At 36.5% G+C, this 21,756-nt stretch overlaps 2 protein-coding genes across 2 annotated transcripts in view; both read left to right on the top strand.

Moving 5' to 3' along the window:
* Positions 1-12,335, top strand: part of mxf (myxovirus (influenza virus) resistance F) — a 33,564-nt gene extending 21,229 nt beyond the window's left edge. The window contains exons 11-20 of the mRNA XM_073863066.1: positions 3,077-3,242; positions 3,766-3,902; positions 5,731-5,929; positions 6,158-6,236; positions 8,620-8,742; positions 8,821-8,953; positions 9,052-9,210; positions 10,512-10,588; positions 11,087-11,353; positions 11,734-12,335. Coding sequence (XP_073719167.1) covers positions 3,077-3,242; positions 3,766-3,902; positions 5,731-5,929; positions 6,158-6,236; positions 8,620-8,742; positions 8,821-8,953; positions 9,052-9,210; positions 10,512-10,588; positions 11,087-11,353; positions 11,734-11,958 — 1,565 coding nt within the window. The 3' untranslated portion in view covers positions 11,959-12,335. The remainder of the gene's footprint in view (positions 1-3,076; positions 3,243-3,765; positions 3,903-5,730; positions 5,930-6,157; positions 6,237-8,619; positions 8,743-8,820; positions 8,954-9,051; positions 9,211-10,511; positions 10,589-11,086; positions 11,354-11,733) is intronic.
* Positions 12,336-13,037: 702 nt separating this feature from the next.
* Positions 13,038-21,756, top strand: part of pgm2l1 (phosphoglucomutase 2-like 1) — a 29,957-nt gene continuing 21,238 nt past the window's right edge. Inside the window, exons 1-3 of the mRNA XM_055195652.2 lie at positions 13,038-13,766; positions 14,648-14,815; positions 21,056-21,162. Coding sequence (XP_055051627.2) covers positions 13,665-13,766; positions 14,648-14,815; positions 21,056-21,162 — 377 coding nt within the window. The 5' untranslated portion in view covers positions 13,038-13,664. The remainder of the gene's footprint in view (positions 13,767-14,647; positions 14,816-21,055; positions 21,163-21,756) is intronic.

The following is a 21,756-nucleotide window of genomic DNA, read 5'->3' as shown; positions in this document are numbered from 1 at the left end:
AAGTGCATGAGGAGCTTAAGAGATCCAGGGGGGCAGTTAAAGGGTACACAGTGGTTCCCTCGGTAGAGCTGAACTGCGCAGTGCGATGGACCTGGCACTCCGTGGACCAAGATTAAGTCGCAGTCCCTGGACCGTGAGATGTCCACCCTGGTGGTCCAGAAACGGCATTTCTGGCTGTCCCTTCCTGAATGCCCCCATTTATTGGGCCTCTTCCTGCAGTCGTGGGCTACGCTCAGCAGTCATCCGTCACATCCTGCCCCGGCAGAAAGCTGGCTCAATCGAACCTGGTTCCCAGAAGTAGTTCTCCTTGTGACAGCCCCTCCCTAGTGCATTCCTCAGAGGAAAGACCTCCTCTTTTAGAGACGTGGCATCCTATAACAAGTCCAGGAGACTTACTCTGGGCACTGGAAGGGGCAGCTACCGTGGCACTTTGGTAGGGATTCCCAATTTGTCGGTCATCGAAGTGACATCATAGTGACCGACTGAAAGGGAACATCTCGGTTACAGATGTAACTCCTTCCCTGAAGGTAGGGAACGGAGATGTCCCGTCCCCTCGCCATGGTTACTGTACCATTGTTGAGGGGGCTGGGTCTCTTATGCTCGCCTCCTTAGCAAAAAATAAAATGCAGTTCAGCTGCCGACTGTATTCTCTCCCTGGTGCGGGGTGGCCGGCATATGCAGATACTGCATGCCAATATTCATTGGCTCTTTCTCGTTACACTCGAGGCAAATTGGTCTCTCTGGCGAGTTCACAGTTCGTCGGTCATCAACGTGACGTCTCCATTACCTACCTTCAGGGAACGAGGGTTACATTCGTAACAGAGACGTCCTCTATTAACAGTAATATTAAGTTTAGTTACATTCATAGCAGCACATACCATATTATGAAAAACTTTATTACGAAACGCTTTAATCTTACATCTAAATGAGCTTGTGCTGCCCATTGATGCCAGTTGTTCAACATACATGTGTAGTTTTAGTCCACAAACATCATACATATATAGTTCTCAGGAAAGTGCCACAGTACTCGTGTAAATTAGTACCATAACTAAGCGGTCCAAAAGTGGGTTTTGTAACATGCAAGAGACAAATAATCTGAGTGGACTAGATTTCACAAAATAATCAAAATATTCAGGCGCAAAGGATTATGAGTATTCCTCACAACATGAACTAATAATTTTAAATTCATTTAACTTGAATGTTTTAGTTTAATGGATTTTGTAAGCTTAAAAGTTAAATTAACTAAACTTTTTTAAGCATTGGCTTCAAAACACAAAATATTAAGTGATTTTTATTTGATTGTTTAAGTAAAGACAATATTTGGGTTAACAGTGTGTTATGAATTGGTAGGAGGATGAACCCAAGCGCAGACACGGATACAAAAAACACTAAAGACTTTATTAAATAACAAAAACCCACGATGGGGAAAACAAGACAAAACAAAATATAAACTAATGACTAGGGATGGCTCCCGCGAAACTGACGTTTCGACACTGTGTCAAGATCCCGAAGCGTAAATGTTTCGAAACAGTGCTCCGAAATGTGATTCGAAACACCCGTGTCACGTGATGAAGTGATTAGAAACACCAAGCGGTACATTTCACAAGTGTTTCGAAAGGTGGCGTACCTGTCGAATCTGCGTCGAATCTTAAACTGACAGGGTAGGAAACAAATCTGACAATACCTCATGCGTTTTTGGCTAGATCAAATACTATAAATTACTGAAAAGAAGTCATTTTTCCTCATAGGTATGTAACAGAAGCTGGTTGAGTTTATCAACACAGAACAATTTATATATTTGAATAAAGATCTTTATATGTAAACAATGTGGCATATTATGGCTTGATATATATATATTCTATTTTTTTTTATTAAATAGACCCGAATATCCTATAGTTATCGACAATTGTGAGCCTAAAAGCTCATGTAGTTGTCAAACAGATGTTAAAACAACAACAACAAAAAGCATTTTATTATGATGACATAGCGCATGCATTTCCCGGGTTCGATCCTAAGATCTACGCATGAGAGTCGTGAACACTATCCACTCTCCCATTCTATCACGTGTGTCAATCAAACAACATGTGGGATACAATTTGTCAGCGCTCGTCTAAAATCTTGTCAAGGCTGCTTCATGTAAAGACATGCAAATGACCGCTAGGTGTCTCTGCGGAGGCGGTTTCGGATTGATGTTTCGAAGCCTCGAAACATACGGCACAATTGATTCAACTGTTTCAGTGTTTCACGAAGCCTCGCTCTGCCCACCACTACTAATGACAGGTAAACACTTTAACAAAACTAGACTGACTTCACAAAAACAAAGAACACTAGACTGGGCTTTAACTTGACATATACTTGACTCTGTACTCACAGGGAAACAGCAAGAAACAAACCCGTACAAGACACCAAACACAAGAGCCGTTTCTCAATATGCGTTCTTGTCTGTACTTGTGTTCTTGTGGACTTGTGAAACGTCATCAGTCGCGGCCCAAGTACTGTTCCAATTCAAAGTTCGCATCAAGCCCAAGTTCACATAAAATCCCCGGATGTGTTCTTGATCCGCCCATTTTATCGAGGATGCATCAGAGGAGACTTGTGTGGACATATGACAGTGAAGTTTCCCAGAATGCATTTCGCGTCAGAAGTTCGTTCTTCCGAGTCTGAACTTGCAAGTCCGAACTAGGAAGGACACAAGTCCGAACTTGGCGTACTTGGTATTGAGAAACGGCTAAGGACTTTAAATAGGGAAAACTTAATGACACACACCTGAAAAGAATCATGAGTAAGGGATCGGGGAAAAAGTGACGAGACCCGGGAAATGCGTGGTCAGAATAAACCAATACTAAAATCACGCATCTTCCACATAAAACATTGTACTGTCAGAACCCTGCCATGCTGACTAGATCTAAATACAAACAAGAATCTGGCAGGATCCTGACACAGTGTTGATGCCCCCAGTATTAAATATGTTAAATGAATGAAATCTTCTTTATAAACTGTATAAATGTACTGCTAGATGGATAGATGTATGCCACACTATATTACAGTCCTTGAATTTGTAACATATTTTTAACAGCTCAAAACAAGCTTGCTGGAAATACAGTAGGGATCTGTGATGAGCTCATCACTTTGGAGATTTCATCTCCTGATGTGTGTGATCTCACTCTGATTGATCTTCCTGGTATAACACGCGTACCTGTGCATGGCCAACCTGAAGATATTGGAGATCAGGTGAGTGTTGTGTAAAATCTTATCTCCTTTAAATTGGATCATCTGAAACCTTTATATATGAGAGAGTGAAGTAAGATGAGACAGGAAAAAAGTAAAATGAATAGAGCTATATTTTGCAAAGTGTCTTCCTAATGTTATAAAAATAAATTTATGCCACAAAACTACACATATTTGACACTTAAAAAAACTGCTCCAATCAGTTTGTGACTGATAAAATTGCTAACAAAATATTTGATATTTTATTTTTTCTAGATTAAAGCCTTAAAGCAACACTATGTAGTTTTTTTACCTTTAAATAATGTCTCTAAAATTATTTCAGTGATAGAACAACTTTTAACTGGACAAATTGTACTGTTGCTGCAACCTGAGCAGCCTCCTAGCTGCTACAAGCACCCTCTGAAAGTGGCGATGGAGGGTAGAGCACACAGCCCCGCCCCTCCCCCTGCCTGCAGAAGAGTGTCTGGTACCAGACACTGTTGCGCTTTTCAACCCCATGGGGGAGCTGTAAGTCATTTTTACATGGAAACTACATAGTGTTGCTTTAATACTGAAATTTATTTCCAAGAGTGCAACCATCAATTTAGTTGTTGTACCCTGCAATATTGACATAGCAACAACAGAAGCACTAAGAATGGCACAAGAAGTAGACCCTGAAGGACACAGAACTCTTGGTATGTCAACTTTAATATTACACATTTCTATCAATCTTACTATGTAATGCGCAAGTAATAGCACATACGTTTGTGTGAGAACTGTATGTTCATTAGTCGCTCTCACTGGTGTCGAAAGTATTCGCATTCATTACTCAGGTAGAAGTGTTTAAAAAGACTTCTGTAGAAGTTGAAGTATCAAGTTTTCTACTCATGTAAAAAGTGTTAAAATTTAAAGTATAAAAGTAAAAGTAATGTAAGGGGAAAAACACCATTATGGACAAAACCACATGGGCCTATTGTGCACTAACCCACCTTCTCAAAAGAAAAAAAAAACATTTTTCTAAAATTAGGGATGCACTAGACCAGTGGTTCTAAAACTTTTTCAGTGTGTCCCCTTCCTTGTGTGCATTGCATCCCTTTGAAAATGTTTTATGTCATACATTCTAAAACTTAAAATAGGAGTAATGGAGCTATTTTTAAAATGTAAGGAGTAGAAAGTACAGATAATTGTGTAAAAATGTATAGGGTAGAAGTAAAAACGTTGGATGAAAAATAAGTACTCCAGTAGAGTATAGATACACAAAATTTCAACTTAAGTAACAAACAGTGGCAGCTGGTCAATAGGGGATGTGGGCGAAAGAAAGAAATCTACTTTAACATGTTACCAAAAAGTTAAATATATAGTGCAAAATTAATACAAAATAAAATCACTTAGCTGTACTGTTTCACTGTTAGTCATGTTATCATTGATGAAAAAAAATAAAAATCCAAACTGAGATTGTTTGGTGTGTGTGTCATGTTTGTGTGTCTGGGGCACAACACAAACATGTAGGTCAGTAAAAAGGGTAAAAAATGTGACCTGAGGCTGAGCTCTTAAAGGCTGGTTTCAGATTCACCCTGGGGCGCAGGACTGTGCGGCCCAAATCCTCTCACTTATGTTGTAAGCGAATCAATATTGTGTTTTTTTACGTTTTGACCTTCTGTGATTGGATCGTTGTCAGAGTCTCATAACCGCGTTGCAGATTGTTGTGTTAATAGATAGCTACAGTACTGATCAGTGAAAGCAAGTGAAAAATCTTGAGATAAAGGAAAATATGATTTTAATTTAATTTATGAATAAATAAAGGATTAAGAAGCTTGGACCAGATTGACCAATAGAGTCAAATCATTGCAGTCTGTGTAACTTCTCATGGCAAATGGAGTTGGCTAGCTGCAACCAATAGAAATATAGCCTAGATGTTCTTCGCTGGCTGATTACGGAGAAACATACGATGTAAACCTTAGTTTCTTAGTTAGCTTATCTGTTCTCTTCACAAATAAATAAACACATTTTGACTTGTATGCTCGTATTTTAGGTTTATGATTAGATATGTACGTGTGAACGAAAACAATTAAAACATGAAATGACGGATAATAATAACTCACTGTGACGGACTCTTTACAACGCTGTTCATCAAAAAAATTACAGAGATTGAAAAAGTCTATCGCAACCTCTGGTGTGTATGTGTGCGAATGATTACCTTGATTAGTTCATTAAAGATTCATAGTACATTTGATTTGTGGTTTAACAGTTGACTTTAGCTAAGCAGTAATGATATTCATCACCTGATAAATGGCTATTTCAGTCCTGCATTACTACAGTAAAAGTTCACACAACAACAGGTACATCATTCAATTTTCCCTGTCTTCATGGTATAGTAACATCTGTAACACTTTTCAGTGAGGATAGCCTATATATTTTAACATTATGAAACAGGTGGATAATGAATTTCTTTAACATTTACTATAGCTTTATGATTCCTGCTTATCCTAACCTTTTATCTCTGTTTTTCTTTGAATGGGTTAGCAATTCTTACAAAGCCGGACCTCATTGATAGCGGAGCTGAGATTGATGTCTTAAACATTGTGCAGGGCAAAGTCATTCCCCTCAGCAAGGGTTACATCATAGTGCGATGTCGTGGTCAGAGTGACATCAACAACAAAATCCCTTTTGATAAAGCTATGAAAACTGAAATGGAATTCTTTAGGAACCACCGGTATTTCAGGTATGTATTGTCTTAAAGACAAGTAAAGACCGGTGACCCAGTTGTTTATTTATTGTGACTTTTTTTACCATTAAAAATCTTGAAAGCAAATCAAATTTATTTAATTAAAATTGAAATAAATGTTTAAAGAAATGTTAAACCTTGAGAAATTGAAAATGAAAAAGTTTTAAAGTTTTTAAAAATATTTATATATAATGTTATAAGTAATTATTTTACTTTTCATGACAGTTCCCTGCTGAATGAAGGTAAAGCATCTACTAAATGTCTGACAGATAAACTGACCAATGAACTTGTGGATCATATTAAGGCAAGCACTAACAAATTACCATAGTAACTTTCCTACTACATCTTATTTAATTAATAGGCATTGGAAAGGATAACGGAATAACAGTTTACAGACAGTCAGAAACACAGAAAACTGTTACAATGAAGAGTCAGAGGATTAGATTGGATCCATTCAGAAGTTTAATGGGGTAAAATCATAACGGTAATATAGTGAAAAAATTATAAAAACAAGCATGGGGTCAAAACACATAACCCCCATAGATCTAAAAATAAAGAGGAAATGAAGATACAAAACTTTGCAAAGAACAACATTAAAACAGATCTATATATACATTGAATGTTAATGAGGCAATAGGAATAGAAGTGCATAACAAAAAGTTTAGGCAAGGGCGCCCTCATGTGATAAGGAAGAGGAATGGTAAGATAATAGGCAGATATATGGCCTGGTTTAACAGAAAATGCTTACAGTAGCTAAAACCAAGACTAGGCCTTAGTTAAATGAAGGTGTTTTAGCATCTTTTATAAACATGCCCTTAAGAAAACCGTTAGTGTTTATCTTGAGACAAATCAAATAAATGAAACTGACATGAGATCTGTCAGTGCAAGTTACTTTCAGTCGAGACAGCTTAAACATGTGTTTTAGTCTAGGAAAAACTTTAATAAATTGTAATATTATTGATATTATGAACTCATTCAAATCTTTAATCTTTCTAAATAAATTATAAACGTAACGTGATGAAAACGCTATAAGAAACACATAGAGGGATCAGACTTCGACAGAACACCGGATATCTTCTCTAATTATTTTCTATTCAAATTATTAAAAGATTTTCAGATGATTTCATCACTCCAGTTTGTCCGGTTGAGGGCTTATTGCAACCATAAACACCTACGTTTATCTTCAAATGGTGTCTTCGACGACGGTATACTATAAAAATGAAGGTCATCTATTTTGGGATTCCTATTCTGACACTCAACGGCACAACAAAACATTTTCTAGTGAGTTATATTGTTCGTTTCACTCGTGTCTCGTTCATTTGCACTGTTTTTCTGCCACTACATGCGCGCGTGACGTAACTGTGACGTCTATAGGGCTTAAATACACCAACTACAGTATTTAAGGAAACATGACACAGCTGAGATCAATCAAGATGGAGAACAGCTCACAGAGCAAGCTACAATATTTAAGTGTCAAAGACAAATACAAATAGATACATTTAAAAATGTGAAGTAATAGGGGTGGTTTCCCGGACAGAGATTAGCTTAAACCAGGACTAGGCCATATCTTAATTAGGAAATATAACTAGTTTGAAGAAACATGCCTTTCTAAAAACATTACTTGTGTGCATGAGGCAAAACAAAGGGCACAGAGGGCACAGATGTATTTTATGATATGTCAGTTCAAGTTGTTTTCAGTTTGGACAGCTATTACATTAATTGTAGTTTAGGACTAGTCTAATCCCTGTCCAGGAAACCGCCCCATAGGCACATGACATGAGTGAGATTTTAAAACACCATTGCATGAGTGCAAATGGTCATGTGGAAATATTTATTATGTATTTAATTCACTTTTACATTTCTGACACAACTTTTTAATTTAAAACCCATCAAATTATTTTTTTGGGGAGGGGCAAAAAGTTCTCCTAAATACCTGTAGATATTTTCAATTGAAGCCCAGAAGCAACGTGGAAAAAACATGAGCTGTGTCCGAAATAACCCCCTATACCCTTATTCACTATTCCCTACATAAATCCACTAATATAGTATATTCAAATGAGTGAATAAAAATGAGTGAATGAAATTGCATACTTGAGCTCACCGGAGATGCTGTAACATGGACCGAAATCTGCCGAGATGAAAGATTTCATTTTACTTGAGCCTCAGTGGATGAGTAGCCTCTAGACATCGGTTGTACACTTATTATTGCGGTGCATTGTGGGGTTGAATGAGTGCACTCAACAATGTCCAGTATGATTTTGTACACCACTAAAAGTGCACACTATTTAAGGGTGTAGGGGGCTATTTTTTTACACCGCCATAGTGAAGAAGAAGAACAGTTTTATTTCCTTTCTTCCTGAGCTTAAGGATTTTTCTCTTTCAATTTTTTTCTCTTTAAATCGTTTTTCTCCAAAAAAAATTATTTTCCCAAAACTTCTTTGTATCTTAAAAAAGTTTTTTTCTCTCTTCAAGAGGTTACACAATACATGTAAAAACAAAACAAAAAATGGAAGGGAATTTTTGTATTATATTTATTAGAAAAAATTCTTAGGCTCATGCAGGATGGAACTAAGAAATTTTTTTCCTTACCATGTTTTTCTTTTTTTTAACATTGCACCTCTACCATAGTTTCCAGTGTTTTTATAATACATCTGCTAAATATATCCATCAATATTTTTCATGGACAGAAATCCCTACCATACCTGACTGAGCAGATTCATACTAGAGTTCTTAATGTGCAACGAGAGCTTAAAAACTATGAGGAGGGTCCTCCTCTGGAAGAAGAAATGATGGGACCTTTTCTCAGTATGGTAGGAGATCAGCAATAAATATTCTTTAATGGAAATATTATAGTATAATAATACATACAGTATATTGCTCTAATATAGGTTATAATGGAGTTCAGTGATTTAATAAATAAACTGAGAAAAACGGGGCATTCAAAAAACCAAAACATCTATAGGCTCCTGCGTCCTGTGTTCAAGAAATGGGACACGCTCCTGAGAGACACAGAAGTATCATGTGAGACAAGATAAAAATCATTTGTAACTTTTGTAATATGTTTTCATTATGTTGAAAACTGCACATTGCATGACTCTTTAACCTGACTTATTGTTCAGTCACAGCAAAAGTGAAAGAAATGATAGACAAGTACAATGAGATACATCGTGGAAGAGAATTGCTAACATTCACAGATTTTTGTGAATTTGAGCGTGTCATCAAAGAACATGTGGCAGATCTTCAAGAACCAGCTATGAAGATACTAAATGACATACGAGGTAAAGTGTGCATTTGATGATATGCTGCATCTACTTCTATATTAAAGACTGTAGATAAGCAAAAGTTAGTATGCCAGGCGAGGAGTACAGTACTGAATGTCCTTGAAAAGTACCTGGATTACCAGCTAGATTTTTTTAAGTTGACATTTGATGGACATTTTAATAGTTACCATGAGGCTACGTGAGGAGTTGTGAAATAAAAGTGAATAAAATAAAATTAGCAGAAATCTATGAACCGGGCATCATAAATCCAAGGAAATACGTGTATGTTTGAAATGCATCCACACATACTACATATAGGACGTACAGTTTTAACAATAAAGCAGTTAGTACTTCATCTAATTCAGAAATTATTTTTTATAAAAATATGTTATCTGCGAAAGTCGTAGGACCAAAAAATGTTCAACAAATCATTGAACTCGGGCCGAATGCAATAATTGGACTGCATGCGTTTTATCTCCTCCTCTGTGAAAGTGTTTTGAATGCCATTGCGCACCCTGTTTATGCAGACACTATACATCATCAGCGCGTTCATGTGCACTCACCTCCCGTCTGTAAACAAAGGGTGAATGGCAAACTCTCCTGCTGAATTTACAACCTGCAGGAGCCACAAAATGAAAGACATCTTTTGAAACAACAACGACGAAACAAAACAGCAAAGAACAAAAACCTGAATTAACATTGGTAACTTACTGCTTTTCCACAAAATGGAAACAGCTGCGGGAGACAAAGGGTCTAAAAGGGTCGTTGCAGTGTTTCTTTTGGATAGGTAGGTATGCGGTATGATTCTATTTAGTATTTGTGTACCTTTACAAATTAGTGTAACAATGTTTTCAAACATATAAGCAAACTACTACGTCCACACAACCGAAATGTGCTGTAGGCCTATCTAATTCTGATTTGTTTGTTATTTTGGTAATGTTATTCACTTTGTACTGCAAAGTTTTCTGGGCTTCTGTTCTGTTTGCGTTCATGTGTTTTGGAAGAGGCATGGCTTTGGATCGTGATTTCAGTGCTAGTACGCTAAAGTTAGCAATATTCAAAATCAGATACCCTGCCTTTAATTTCTTATAATTGTGCAGGACTGGAGTATTTTGTTGTGTGGTAAGTGCTATGAAAGAAAGTATAAAATTGTCTGTACTTTGAAACTATAAAAACATTATTTTAAATGTATATTTTCCGTTTTGTGCTTGCAAGGCAAGGTTGTGTTGGGCAGTGTGTGACTTACCCATTATTTAATTAAGAAGAACCATTTTCTTCTATGCCATACAAACTCAAATGAGATGTTTTTGCATTTCCAGAGATTGTTCAGAATGAGTTCAAGGTGGTTTGTGATTTGTCTTTTGAACAGTACCCTCAACTGAAATACATAGTCTCTGTAAGTAAAAAGTAGTATTATTAATAAACGTTAACAATAGTCAATGCATTAGCTAACATGATCTAATATGGGATCAATACTTCTACTCTACAGCATTTATTCATCTTAGTTCATAATAATTTTTCGACATTTACTAATACATTTTTTAAATCAAAAATTGTAACTGTTAATTTTAAACCACTGGTAAATGCACAAAAACAATTGTATTGGCATAAACTAGCATTAAGGAAGATTAATAAACGCTAAAATATCCCAGTGTCTTTCTTTATTTACTCTTCACGCCATTCCAGCATCTCTGGCTATATTCATGGCAAGAACCAGTTAATCCATATACACAAGTTGATGCACACACATGTTGGGAGAGAGGCAATTTGGCACCTACTGAGCCACTGTGCCGCCCCAAATATATTGATTATTGTTAGATAATGTTAGCTAATGCATGTACTTATGTAAAGAAACAGAGCATTAATGTAACTAGTATTATTATTATTTTCTCAGAACATGATTAATGACATTCAGTCAAAACAAGAGACCAAAGTGGAGAAAAGAATCAAAGAGTTTATTCAAATGGAGCAGCTAGTCTTTACCCAGGATAAAGTATTACAAGAGAAACTCAATGTCTCTGACGTTCCTCGAAAGGTTGGGATAGACACCAACGGTGAAGGCCTCTATGATGATAATTGTGACAAAATATTTAATTCCAAAAGCTGTGCCTCGGTGGATACTAGACCTCTAACTCCAGACAAACTGGTTCTCTATTATAAGGTGGGTTGAAACTCCTTAATGGGCTGGCTATTTAGCATTTAATGACAGGGAAAAAATTATGGTTAATAAATCTCATATTACTGCTGTTTGAGCATATAACTATGCCATATCAACAACCTGTTGTCAATTATTACTTACATATACTGTAAAGTGTTTTTAAATTTACTTTAAATACACATATTTATAGTATACTACAGTATTTTTTCGTACTGGAATGATTCAATGCAGAATGATTAAGTCTCTGATGCACCTTAACTCCTGAGTGATAAATACTTTAGACAGGAATGCATAGAGGTTCCTCCAGATGGATCCACCAATCTATCTCTGTTATATTTTTACAGTGATGGTTACATTAACTCAATTTTGTCTGTCTCTATAAGGTAGTCTATCAACGCCTCACAGACTATGTGCCTATGCTGGTAAATCTCTTCATGCTGAAGGACGCAGCTAAGAGTTTGCGACATCAAATGATGGAACTGAGAAATGGGGCAGATGTGGTGAAACTGCTCAGTGAAGACTCAGAGAGAGCACGCAAGAGGACTGATCTACATAAACGTCTGCAACGTCTCATACAAGCTCAAAACCTGATCAGCAGCAAACTCTAAGACATCTGTTTGATACTACATGAATCAGCATCAATTTAGCATCAGGAAAAATAAGTCAATTATATAGGTTTAGATAATTAAGTTCATGCAGATTATAAATGTATAATTTATTTCTAAATTTGATGAAAATGAAAAATGTGCACAGTGTCCATCATATTATCAGTGGTTAAACATATAAAATGGTGATTATATATTTATGCACATTTCCTTATAATTGTAACCCAGTCTGTTAAAACCCAGCTAAATAATTTTATATTATGTAAAGAACACTCTGTGAAATTTAAACTCGAATTCTTTAATATTGATTAAGTAAGGTAATGTCAAAGATTGAAATCAATGTTTATTTTGGTATTTTTGTGGAAACAATTAAATGTAATGGCAATTATCATTAATTTCAGTATGTTAAATGAAAATGTGAGTACTTTATCTTGATATCATTTACATCAATAAACACACATTAGCTATTTTATCATATGTTATGGCTATGACTCATTTGATGCTTTTAATCTCATAATTATTTGGAGACTTTAGTATGGATTTCATAGACAGGGTAAATCTAAGATATGTCAATGCAGAAACAACTGGGGTGAACAGGTAGTAGTACGCTTACAAATATCACTAAATTTACATATTTGTCTTGAGTTTGTCTTGAACATTGTTAACGCTGAAAATGAATAGATTGCCTTAAGAAAAAACTTTTTAATTACAACAGAAAATATTAGGAGCTTGCAAGAAGTTAACCCTTATAAAAATGTACCATGCTTTTGTGGTAAAAGTGAAGTAACCATGGTTTTGGTGTATTGATTACTATTTTTACTAGCTCCAGTAACCATGTAGTAAAACCATGGTTAATTTATGCTCATAGCGTACCTGCAAACTAGCCTATCAAAAAACTACATTTCCCAGTATCCAACATTTATATGCTCCACCTTTTCCTGAATCATCCTTCTAGCAACATTCGGCACTGCGTAGAGCGATCTTCTTGTGACGCCAAAGTACCGCGAGACTTTCTCTGACTTGCGTGATTACGCTAGAAACTGACCCCTCTCGCAGAATTATGATGTCATAGGCTGGTCGGTCTGCGCACCGTCGCATGAAGTCAAGCACAACTAACAGTTTGATAGTCAGAGCGGATTGTAAGTGAAGCAAAGCAGCGGCGCCTTTTTTATTCTAGACATACATTCGCGTTGCATTATTGTTTTTATATTATAACGGAACTGCCTCCGATCATTGCCAACCGCACTTAGGTCAAATACACAGCTAATGCTAACTGCACGCGGCTTACCAAATGCTCTGGGCGCGGAAATGCTTGGTAACATTTAATGTGCACTAAACACATTAGACCGGTGCAACTTATTAGTACGACATTCTGTAACCAGAGGACATTTTAATATTTAATACGGCGAGCCAATGACGAACTCCGATTGGGTTTGTTGACACGCGACGTACAGCACTTGCTCTCTTATTTTGACACCCATGCGACAGTGCGATGGGTTGAGGTTGTCACGACTTTAAAGATTACAGATCCACGTTTGTCCGATCGCGTTCGGCTGTGATCTATTTGAGTGATACGATCCGTGACGTCAGCCGGTTAATCGTTAATTTCCGATCACGCCGCGCGTAACGACGTTCAGTCGCGCCGGCTTGAAGCAACTGGGACTTAAAAAGTTCCTGTCTGAGGACGCTGGTCTGGGTTCACCGGTGTCATGGGGTCTAACGGAGACCTAAATGCAAACTCAGAGTGTCTCAGCAGCACTGGGGATTTGATCCTCGACAAAGCGATAAATCAATGGATTACCTGGGATAAGGTGAGAATGCCAGTGTGGTGATGCCAACCGTTGCTGTCAGTTGTTTTACTGTGTTTTTATGTTTGTCATCACCCGGTTGTGTTCATCAATTGTTAAATAAGGAATCGCCTTATAAATAATTATCATGCTTTTTTATGGGCATTATCATAGAGGGGAAAATAAAAATAGAAAATCTCTAAAACCGTTCAATATTGTATTGAACTGCATTGCAGTGCCACCCTGAGTTCATATTTTGCATATTGTCTTCAGCGTCGTAGTTCAGTGAAAGATATTATCAATACCATTTGATGCATTAACTATGCAGACAACATTTAAAGCACAGGGTACTTTTTTACTTCATTATTTAGGTAATGTGATTATATTTAGTGAAGAAGATTTTGTCTGCTGTTGCCAGCTCTTCATTCAGTATTTCTGGGTGACCTTTCTCTGTAAATGTCAAGCTTAACCAGTACTGCATGACTGTATTTAGTAGTTTCGGTACTGAGCTGCCAGCTATCATTCATGGCATTAAAATCCATTAGCTAAGCAAAAATTGATGAAAAGTTGATTTGTTAAAGTGTTTTGCATACTTCTGTAATTTCTTATTACTCATGTTGTTTAAATGCTGGAATTAATCCAAAGCGTGGTCTATGTAGGCCACAGATATAGGCTTTCAGTAATGTAGAAAAGGAAATATTTTATCTCCATCCTGAATACTGAGAAAACGTCTATGATTAGATTCATTACCACTAATTCACTGAGGTAGGTGCTGGGAAGTGTGTCTGGTTATGGCCTCTCTTCATCATTTCTGTGTCAGGACCTGAACAAACAATTGACTTTGATCTGGCCAATAGAAAACAGTGTCCTGCAATTTTGTTTGAATGTTTGTCTGTTGTGTTTAGAATCCACAGACGCTGGAGCAGATCCTGTCTCTGGTTCGGGAGGGGCGCGTGGCTGAACTAAAGAGGAGGTTGTGCTCCAGGATGACGTTTGGAACGGCCGGTCTGAGAGCTGCCATGGGTGCAGGGTTTGCTTGCATCAATGACCTAACCGTCATCCAGTCTACACAGGTCAGCCCAGGTTATCAGCATGCAGATGCGATTGCAATGTTTACATCAGTGCAGAATAATTGTGTCTGAAAGTTGTGTCTTCCTAAATAGTGCGCTATGAACCATACAGGGTGTGAGTGATTTTAGACAGAACATGGCAGAATTATTGAGGTCTTTTAAGGAGAACACATTAAAACACATTAGTTTTTTAGCTTGCATGTTACACAAACTAGATTATTCATATAGTGACGCAGCTGCAGTGAGTGTTTTTTTGCACTTGTGTGTTCCACACTGCCACTCCTGCATATGCAAAGTGTCTTATACAGGTGGCAAGATCGCAAGCTAAGCTTCTGCCTGTTGCGTACCATTTAAACCGTACGAAATAGATGACTTTAAAGGCAGAATTTTTTAACCCAAAAATGTTTTTAAAGACACTTAAGGCCTATTTACACCAAGAGCGAAATGAAGGTGCGCTCTTGTCAATAATGTGTTGTAATGAAAAAAGGAACTCATCTGTAGTGGTAGTGGGATACTGGAATAGCCACTATCTAATGGTGACAAAAATAGAGATTATAATATAATAATAATAATAATAATATTTTATTGAAATAATAATGTTGTGGTTGGTGGGTGTGGCATAAATATCTATGAAAATAATTTTAGAAAATGTTATCATATGAAGAGCCCAGATGCAAAACCATTGCTTTTGAAGTGAGCATTTTTTTAATCAGACTCTTAATGGATTCTGCCAACACACTGATATTTCTTATTGGCCTGAGACTGTGACTAAGCGGATTTGACTCAAAAGTATTTAATGAAAGTATAATACGTGCTGAGACATTCAATATTTTTTTCTTATTTCTCTTAAAAGATAACTCTCTCCCACCTTCAGAATGAAAATTTACTGATTATCTGTTTTTTTCAACTGAGTTTCAAAGGACTCTAAACGATCCCAAACTAGGCATAAGGGTCTTATCTAGCGAAACGATTGTCATTTTTGACAAGAAAGATAAAAAATATTCACTTTTAAACTACAACTTCTTGTCTAGATCCGGTCGCCAGGGTGGCCCCACGCAATATGTCATGACGTCAAGAGGTCACAGATGACGAACGTGAAACTCCGCCCCAGTGTTTACAAGTGTTGAGAAAGAGGACCGTTCCTACGTTGTTGTATGTCAACTGATACTAATTAATGTCTTTGTGTCAGTTTATTGTTTAAAATGGTCCGCAAATGTGCATTTCATATATGTAACACGTGACCTTTCTACATCACTACGCAATTACGTGAGGTCGCGCTGGACAGGGCCTGGACAAGAAGTTCTGGTTTAAAAGTACATTTTTTTTCTTGTCAAAAATGACAATTGTTTTGCTAGATAAGACCCTTATGCCTCGTTTGGGATCGTTTATAGTCCTTTGAAACTCCGTTGAAAAAACTGTTAAGTGTTGAGTTAAGTATTAAATGTTGGGCTCTATTAAAGTCCATTACAATGAGAAAAATCCTGCAATGTTTTCCTCAAAAAACACAATTTCTTCTCGACCGAAGAAAGAAAGACATCAACATTTTGGACGAAATGGTGGTGAGTAAATTATCTGGATTTTTTTTAAGAAAATTGACTATTCCTTTAAAGGAATAGTCTACTCATTTTCAATATTAAAATATGTTATTACCTTAACTAAGAACTGTTGAATCATCCCTCTGTCATCTGTGTGTGTGCACGTAAGCACTGGAGCGCGCTGCGACGCTACGATAGCATTTAGCTTAGCCCCATTCATTCAATGGTACCATTTAGAGATAAAGTTAGAAGTTACCAAACACATCAACGTTTTTCCTATTTAAGACGAGTAGTTATACGAGCAAGTTTGGTGGTACAAAATAAAACATAGCGCTTTTCTAAGCGGATTTAAAAGAGTAACTATATTGTATGGCGTAATAGCACTTTTGGGAGTACTTCGACTCGGCGCAGTAACACCCTCCCTCTCCCATTATGAGAGTGAGAAGGGGAGCAGACTTTTCAGGCGAGTCGAAGTACTCCCAAAAGTGCTATTACGCCATAAAATATAGTTACTCTTTTAAATCCGCTTAGAAAAGCGCTGTGTTTTATTTTGTACCACCAAACTTGCTCGTATAACTACTCGTCTTAAATAGGAAAAACGTTGATGTGTTTGGTCACTTCTAACTTTATCTCTAAATGGTACCATTGAATGAATGGGGCTAAGCTAAATGCTATCGTAGCGTCGCAGCGCGCTCCAGTGCTTACGTGCACACACACAGATGACAGAGGGATGATTCAACAGTTCTTAGTTAAGGTAATAACATATTTTAATATTGAAAATGAGTAGACTATTCCTTTAATGAACCACAAACTAAGCATCCGCTATAGACGGTTTCATCGGACGCACGTGATACACGTCTGGATCTGAACCTTACTTCCTGTGTCGTTGGGTTTTAATGGTCTGACTAGTTGCTAAACTGATCTCTTGAATAAATGCCTCGTCGAAAATAACCCCTTTTTTTGTTTCCTAGATAATCTATGTGTTGTTTTTTGCTTGTTATATAAATAAACTACGTTTAAAGAACTTTGTTGTTATTTATTCTTAGCGGAGTTTACCGGAAGTTACGTGTGGAACGCGACAGCCGCTTGTTTATGTTGTTACTGCTGAAACCATCTATATGTAGGCTATATTACTTTCATATCATATGACTTATTCATTTTGTTAATAACGAATAATGTTTATTCTCATCAAGATCTGCAGTTGATTAAAATGAGTTTATTTATCTGTGGCTAAATTTATTCACCAGCACATCTCTGGAGACTCAATACATTTTGTTTATTGATTATTTGATTGTTTTACCATTTTAAAAGCTGCACAAACTTTAATGTAAGGTTTAAAACATCAAAATTAAAAAGATTATATTAGTAAAACTCTGTAGTTGTGTGGCTTTTGCACTTTTAAAAGTACACTTTTACCCTAATTAAGTGCCTCATTTAACTGTAATAGGTGAAAAATCGAATTGAGTAAATTTTTCGTTTTTTTATCGAATTAGTCGGTTAACCGAAAAATAATCGTGAGATTAATAGATTATAAAAATAACCGTTAGTTACAGCCCTAATTAAATAACATCCTGGCTCTTCCTCGCTTTATAATGGCATTGATCATGATGATGTTTTGAAGCTCCAAAAGTGGATCCATCCATCATTACAGTAATTCATATATAATCGAATATGTCATTGTCTTTTAAAAGCAAAACAGTTTGTGATGGGGAAAAAATTATATTTTGAGCTTTACGACACTTTCATGTGCTCACGCGAAACTTACTTTCATGTGCTCACGCGAAACTTACTTTCATGTGCTCACGCGAAACTTTCTTTCATGTGCTCACGCGAAACTTTCTTTCATGTGCTCACGCGAAACTTTCTTTCATGTGCTCACGCGAAACTTTCTTTCATGTGCTCACGCGAAACTTTCTTTCATGTGCTCACGCGAAACTTTCTTTCATGTGCTCACGCGAAACTTTCTTTCATGTGCTCAAGCGAAACTTTCTTTCATGTGCTCACGCGAAACTTTCTTTCATGTGCTCACGCGAAACTTTCTTTCATGTGCTCACGCGAAACTTTCATGTGCTCACGCGAAACCTTCATGTGCAGATTTTTTTTTTTAAAAGTTTAGTTTCACTTGCTCACATGAAACTATGGCGCGCGCACGTGAAACTATCGCGCGCGCACGTGAAACTATCGCGCGCGCACGTGAAACTATCGCGCGCGCACGTGAAACTAAACTTAAAAAAAAAATTCTGCACATGAAAGTTTCACGTGAGCACATGAAAGTTTCACGTGAGCACATGAAACTAAACTTTAGATTTTTTTTACTCCAATGTCACCTTAGGGGCTCGGTACATTTGTAATGTAAACAGACAATAAAAATTCTAGACTCAGATTAGGGATGCATTTGAATGTTTGGCAACTAAAATTATTCGGCCGAAAATAGAACAAGTGAAAAGGTAGAATAAATGTTACCGAACAATGAGGTCTTTGATGACGTGATCAAATTAACTAGCGCAGAGAGATGCGCAAATGCAGCAACCATGTTGTTAAAAGCATTTTAAAGTGTCAGAGAAAGACGCAAAAACATACAGCACTACAAGTTCCATTTATTATTTACAATCGAGACATCCTGAACACCATGTAATGTATGAAAAAAGACACGGCAGCGATGATCCTGGGTATTAATCTGCTGAATGCACGAGCACGGAGAACGAGTGACCTTAGCTCTGCATCTCATGTCATAGAACATCAAAGCAGTATGTAATAAAAACTTAATAGATCCTGTAAAGTTCTACAATGACAAACACGCTTTTATTAAACGAGAGTGGTAAGTGTTTATTAACAAAAAGCTTTTTGTTAGGCCGCTTTATTGTGCTCTTTTTGTTCTGTCATCTTCTGTCAATCTTGTCGCTTTCTGTCTCTTCCGCTTAGATTGTGCTTAACCGTGCACGCAAGCACGCTTCATCTGCCTAACATACAGTGCTGTATAAGTGTCATAGGTTTGTTAAGGCATAGAAATTAATAGGTTATTTGCATTTTTCCAGCATTTGCTTTTCTTATCACAATTTTATAACACTCTTATGACTTTTGGATGTTCCATTTACACAGTGATTAATGGTATCATTCACTGTCAGCTCCACTACTATCTGCAATGACAATTTCAGGCCAAATCTTTTATCTTATTGTTTTGTGAGCTTTTTCCTTTCTGTGAAGTAAAGAATCACTTCCAGCAACAAATGAACTCTCAGTGGGAACAGACTTTACACCTACCAGAAAAGAACATAGTGGAAAAGAAACAGAGAATAGTGCAAAAGCAGACACAAGCAGTTTTGGTTCCTTCCACTGTTTGACTGTTCTGACATTAGCTAAGTCTAGGGTTTTTTAAATTCTATTATTGCATGATATCAGAAAAACGCTTTGGAAAAGAGAGTCGGGCCGACTACCAAAAACCACTTGTAGCCAACAGAGTTTTATAGTACTTAAGTATTTTTACTTTCTACATAAAAGTAAATTTTCAATTATTCGTATTTTATTAGTGTTTTTCTTTGGAAAACATACATTCCAAAACATATTATCATAATTTTTACTCCACTACATTTCATAATTCAAGTTTTTGGTTTATATTTAATTTTTAAGTACATTAAACATCTAGTAATTTTTTGTACTTTTACTTAAGTAAACTTTTTTTTCGTACTTTTACTCAAGTAAAAGTACACAATTTTTATGTTATTAGGCATTAAATAAATTTTAATATGCAATATATAATGAATACACAGTATGATTCTATGCTTTAGAATGTAGTGAACATTTTTTTGTAAAGAAAAGTAATTTTTTTCCCAAGACAAAAACTCTGATAAAGCACAGATGCTTGGAAAATGTAACTAAAATACTTAAGTATTATACACCTCTGGTAGCCAATCAGCAGTAAGGTGCGTGTCTACTAAACAACATCATTCCCTGCGTTGTGTATGTGTGGGGCGGGTCTATCAACAGAAGGTCCAGATTCTATTGGGGTAGGGGCTTGTTTGTTTAGGTGATTTCAAATGTCAACATTGGCTTTCAGAGATCATGGACCCTGCCATTTAATATAGCTTTTTTTGTAATGGTTTAGGTACAATCACTGTTTCAATTTTGTAGGTGTGTGGTGCTGGGGTGCACTAAATGATACTATAATTTCTTTTTTTTTAATGTTACTATTGCAGTTTCCTTATGTAATATCAATTTCCTCCTCTTATGCAACTTTTTCTTCTTTTTAAGGTCCATTTCCATGTATAGTTTAATATGACATCTGTTATTTATCATTATTTACTACATGGTTGATACTTTTCATTGAATATCAAACAAGTTATTAAATTAGAATCTATTTATGAAGACAATAAAATTTGCAATAATACTACTTATTATATGTACTATATATTAATAATTTCCCTGTTTTTGTGATTTTTCTTCATATTTCTTGTAAAGCTGCTTTAAAGCAATGAAACATTGTAAAAAGTGCTACATAAATAAATGTGACTTGACATGGTTTGGGTTCTTATACAGCACGTGAAGAAAGGGGTCAGGTTAAAGTCAGACAATTTACTTTCATTTCCACTATTTATTTGCTGCATCATGAATTTAATTTGATCCCCATACGCCTGGACTCTTTAACTTTTGTCATCAGTTTTGGTTTTATTTTAATGTGGTTAACACTGCCTGTCTCTTATTATCCTTACAGGGGATGTACAAATATTTAGCCAAATATTTTCCTGACCTGAACACAAGAGGCCTGGTGGTCGGATATGACACACGTGCCCAAGCAAGCAGTGGCTGCACAAGTGAACGGTAGTGTTTTACCTTTTACTTCACTATTGTTCCAAGCAGAAATACTTTATATATTCAATGACATCAATCCAACAAAACATATTTGCTCTTTATATTACCAAAATATTATACTAGACCATCTAGACTAGATTATCATCGAGACCAAATGTTACAGTCAGACACATCTGAGGGGTGCCTCGGGTGCGTTTGATTAGGGTTGTAGCTAAACTCTGCAAAACACCGGCTCTCCAGAACCGAGTTTGGGCACCCCTGATCTACACTAATTATTTATCAGTTTTTTACACATGCAAGTTTTTGTTCTGGAACCTAAAGTGGTGGAAGAGTGATGCATGTATTATATCAAAGCGATATAACAATTTTTTGGGTATTTTCTTAATCAAACATTTAAATTGGTCATTTCATTTTTGGGAAAATCAGTATGGAGTTGGTTGTAGATTCAGACAGTGGGTTGGTTAGAAACTGTCCCAGTTTGCTAGCAAAATTGATTGTCAAATGGATCAGATCGAAAATAGATCTCGCCTACTGAATGGAACAATAGTGCACATGATGAGCCCATTCACTGTTTACATCCTTTATGACTGTTTACATTTCTAG

Source organism: Misgurnus anguillicaudatus, chromosome 24 (genome assembly GCF_027580225.2).
Source record: "Misgurnus anguillicaudatus chromosome 24, ASM2758022v2, whole genome shotgun sequence".
Classification (NCBI taxonomy): domain Eukaryota; kingdom Metazoa; phylum Chordata; class Actinopteri; order Cypriniformes; family Cobitidae; genus Misgurnus; species Misgurnus anguillicaudatus.
Note: the sequence above shows the minus strand (reverse complement) of the source record. Positions and strands in the feature narration are given on the sequence as shown.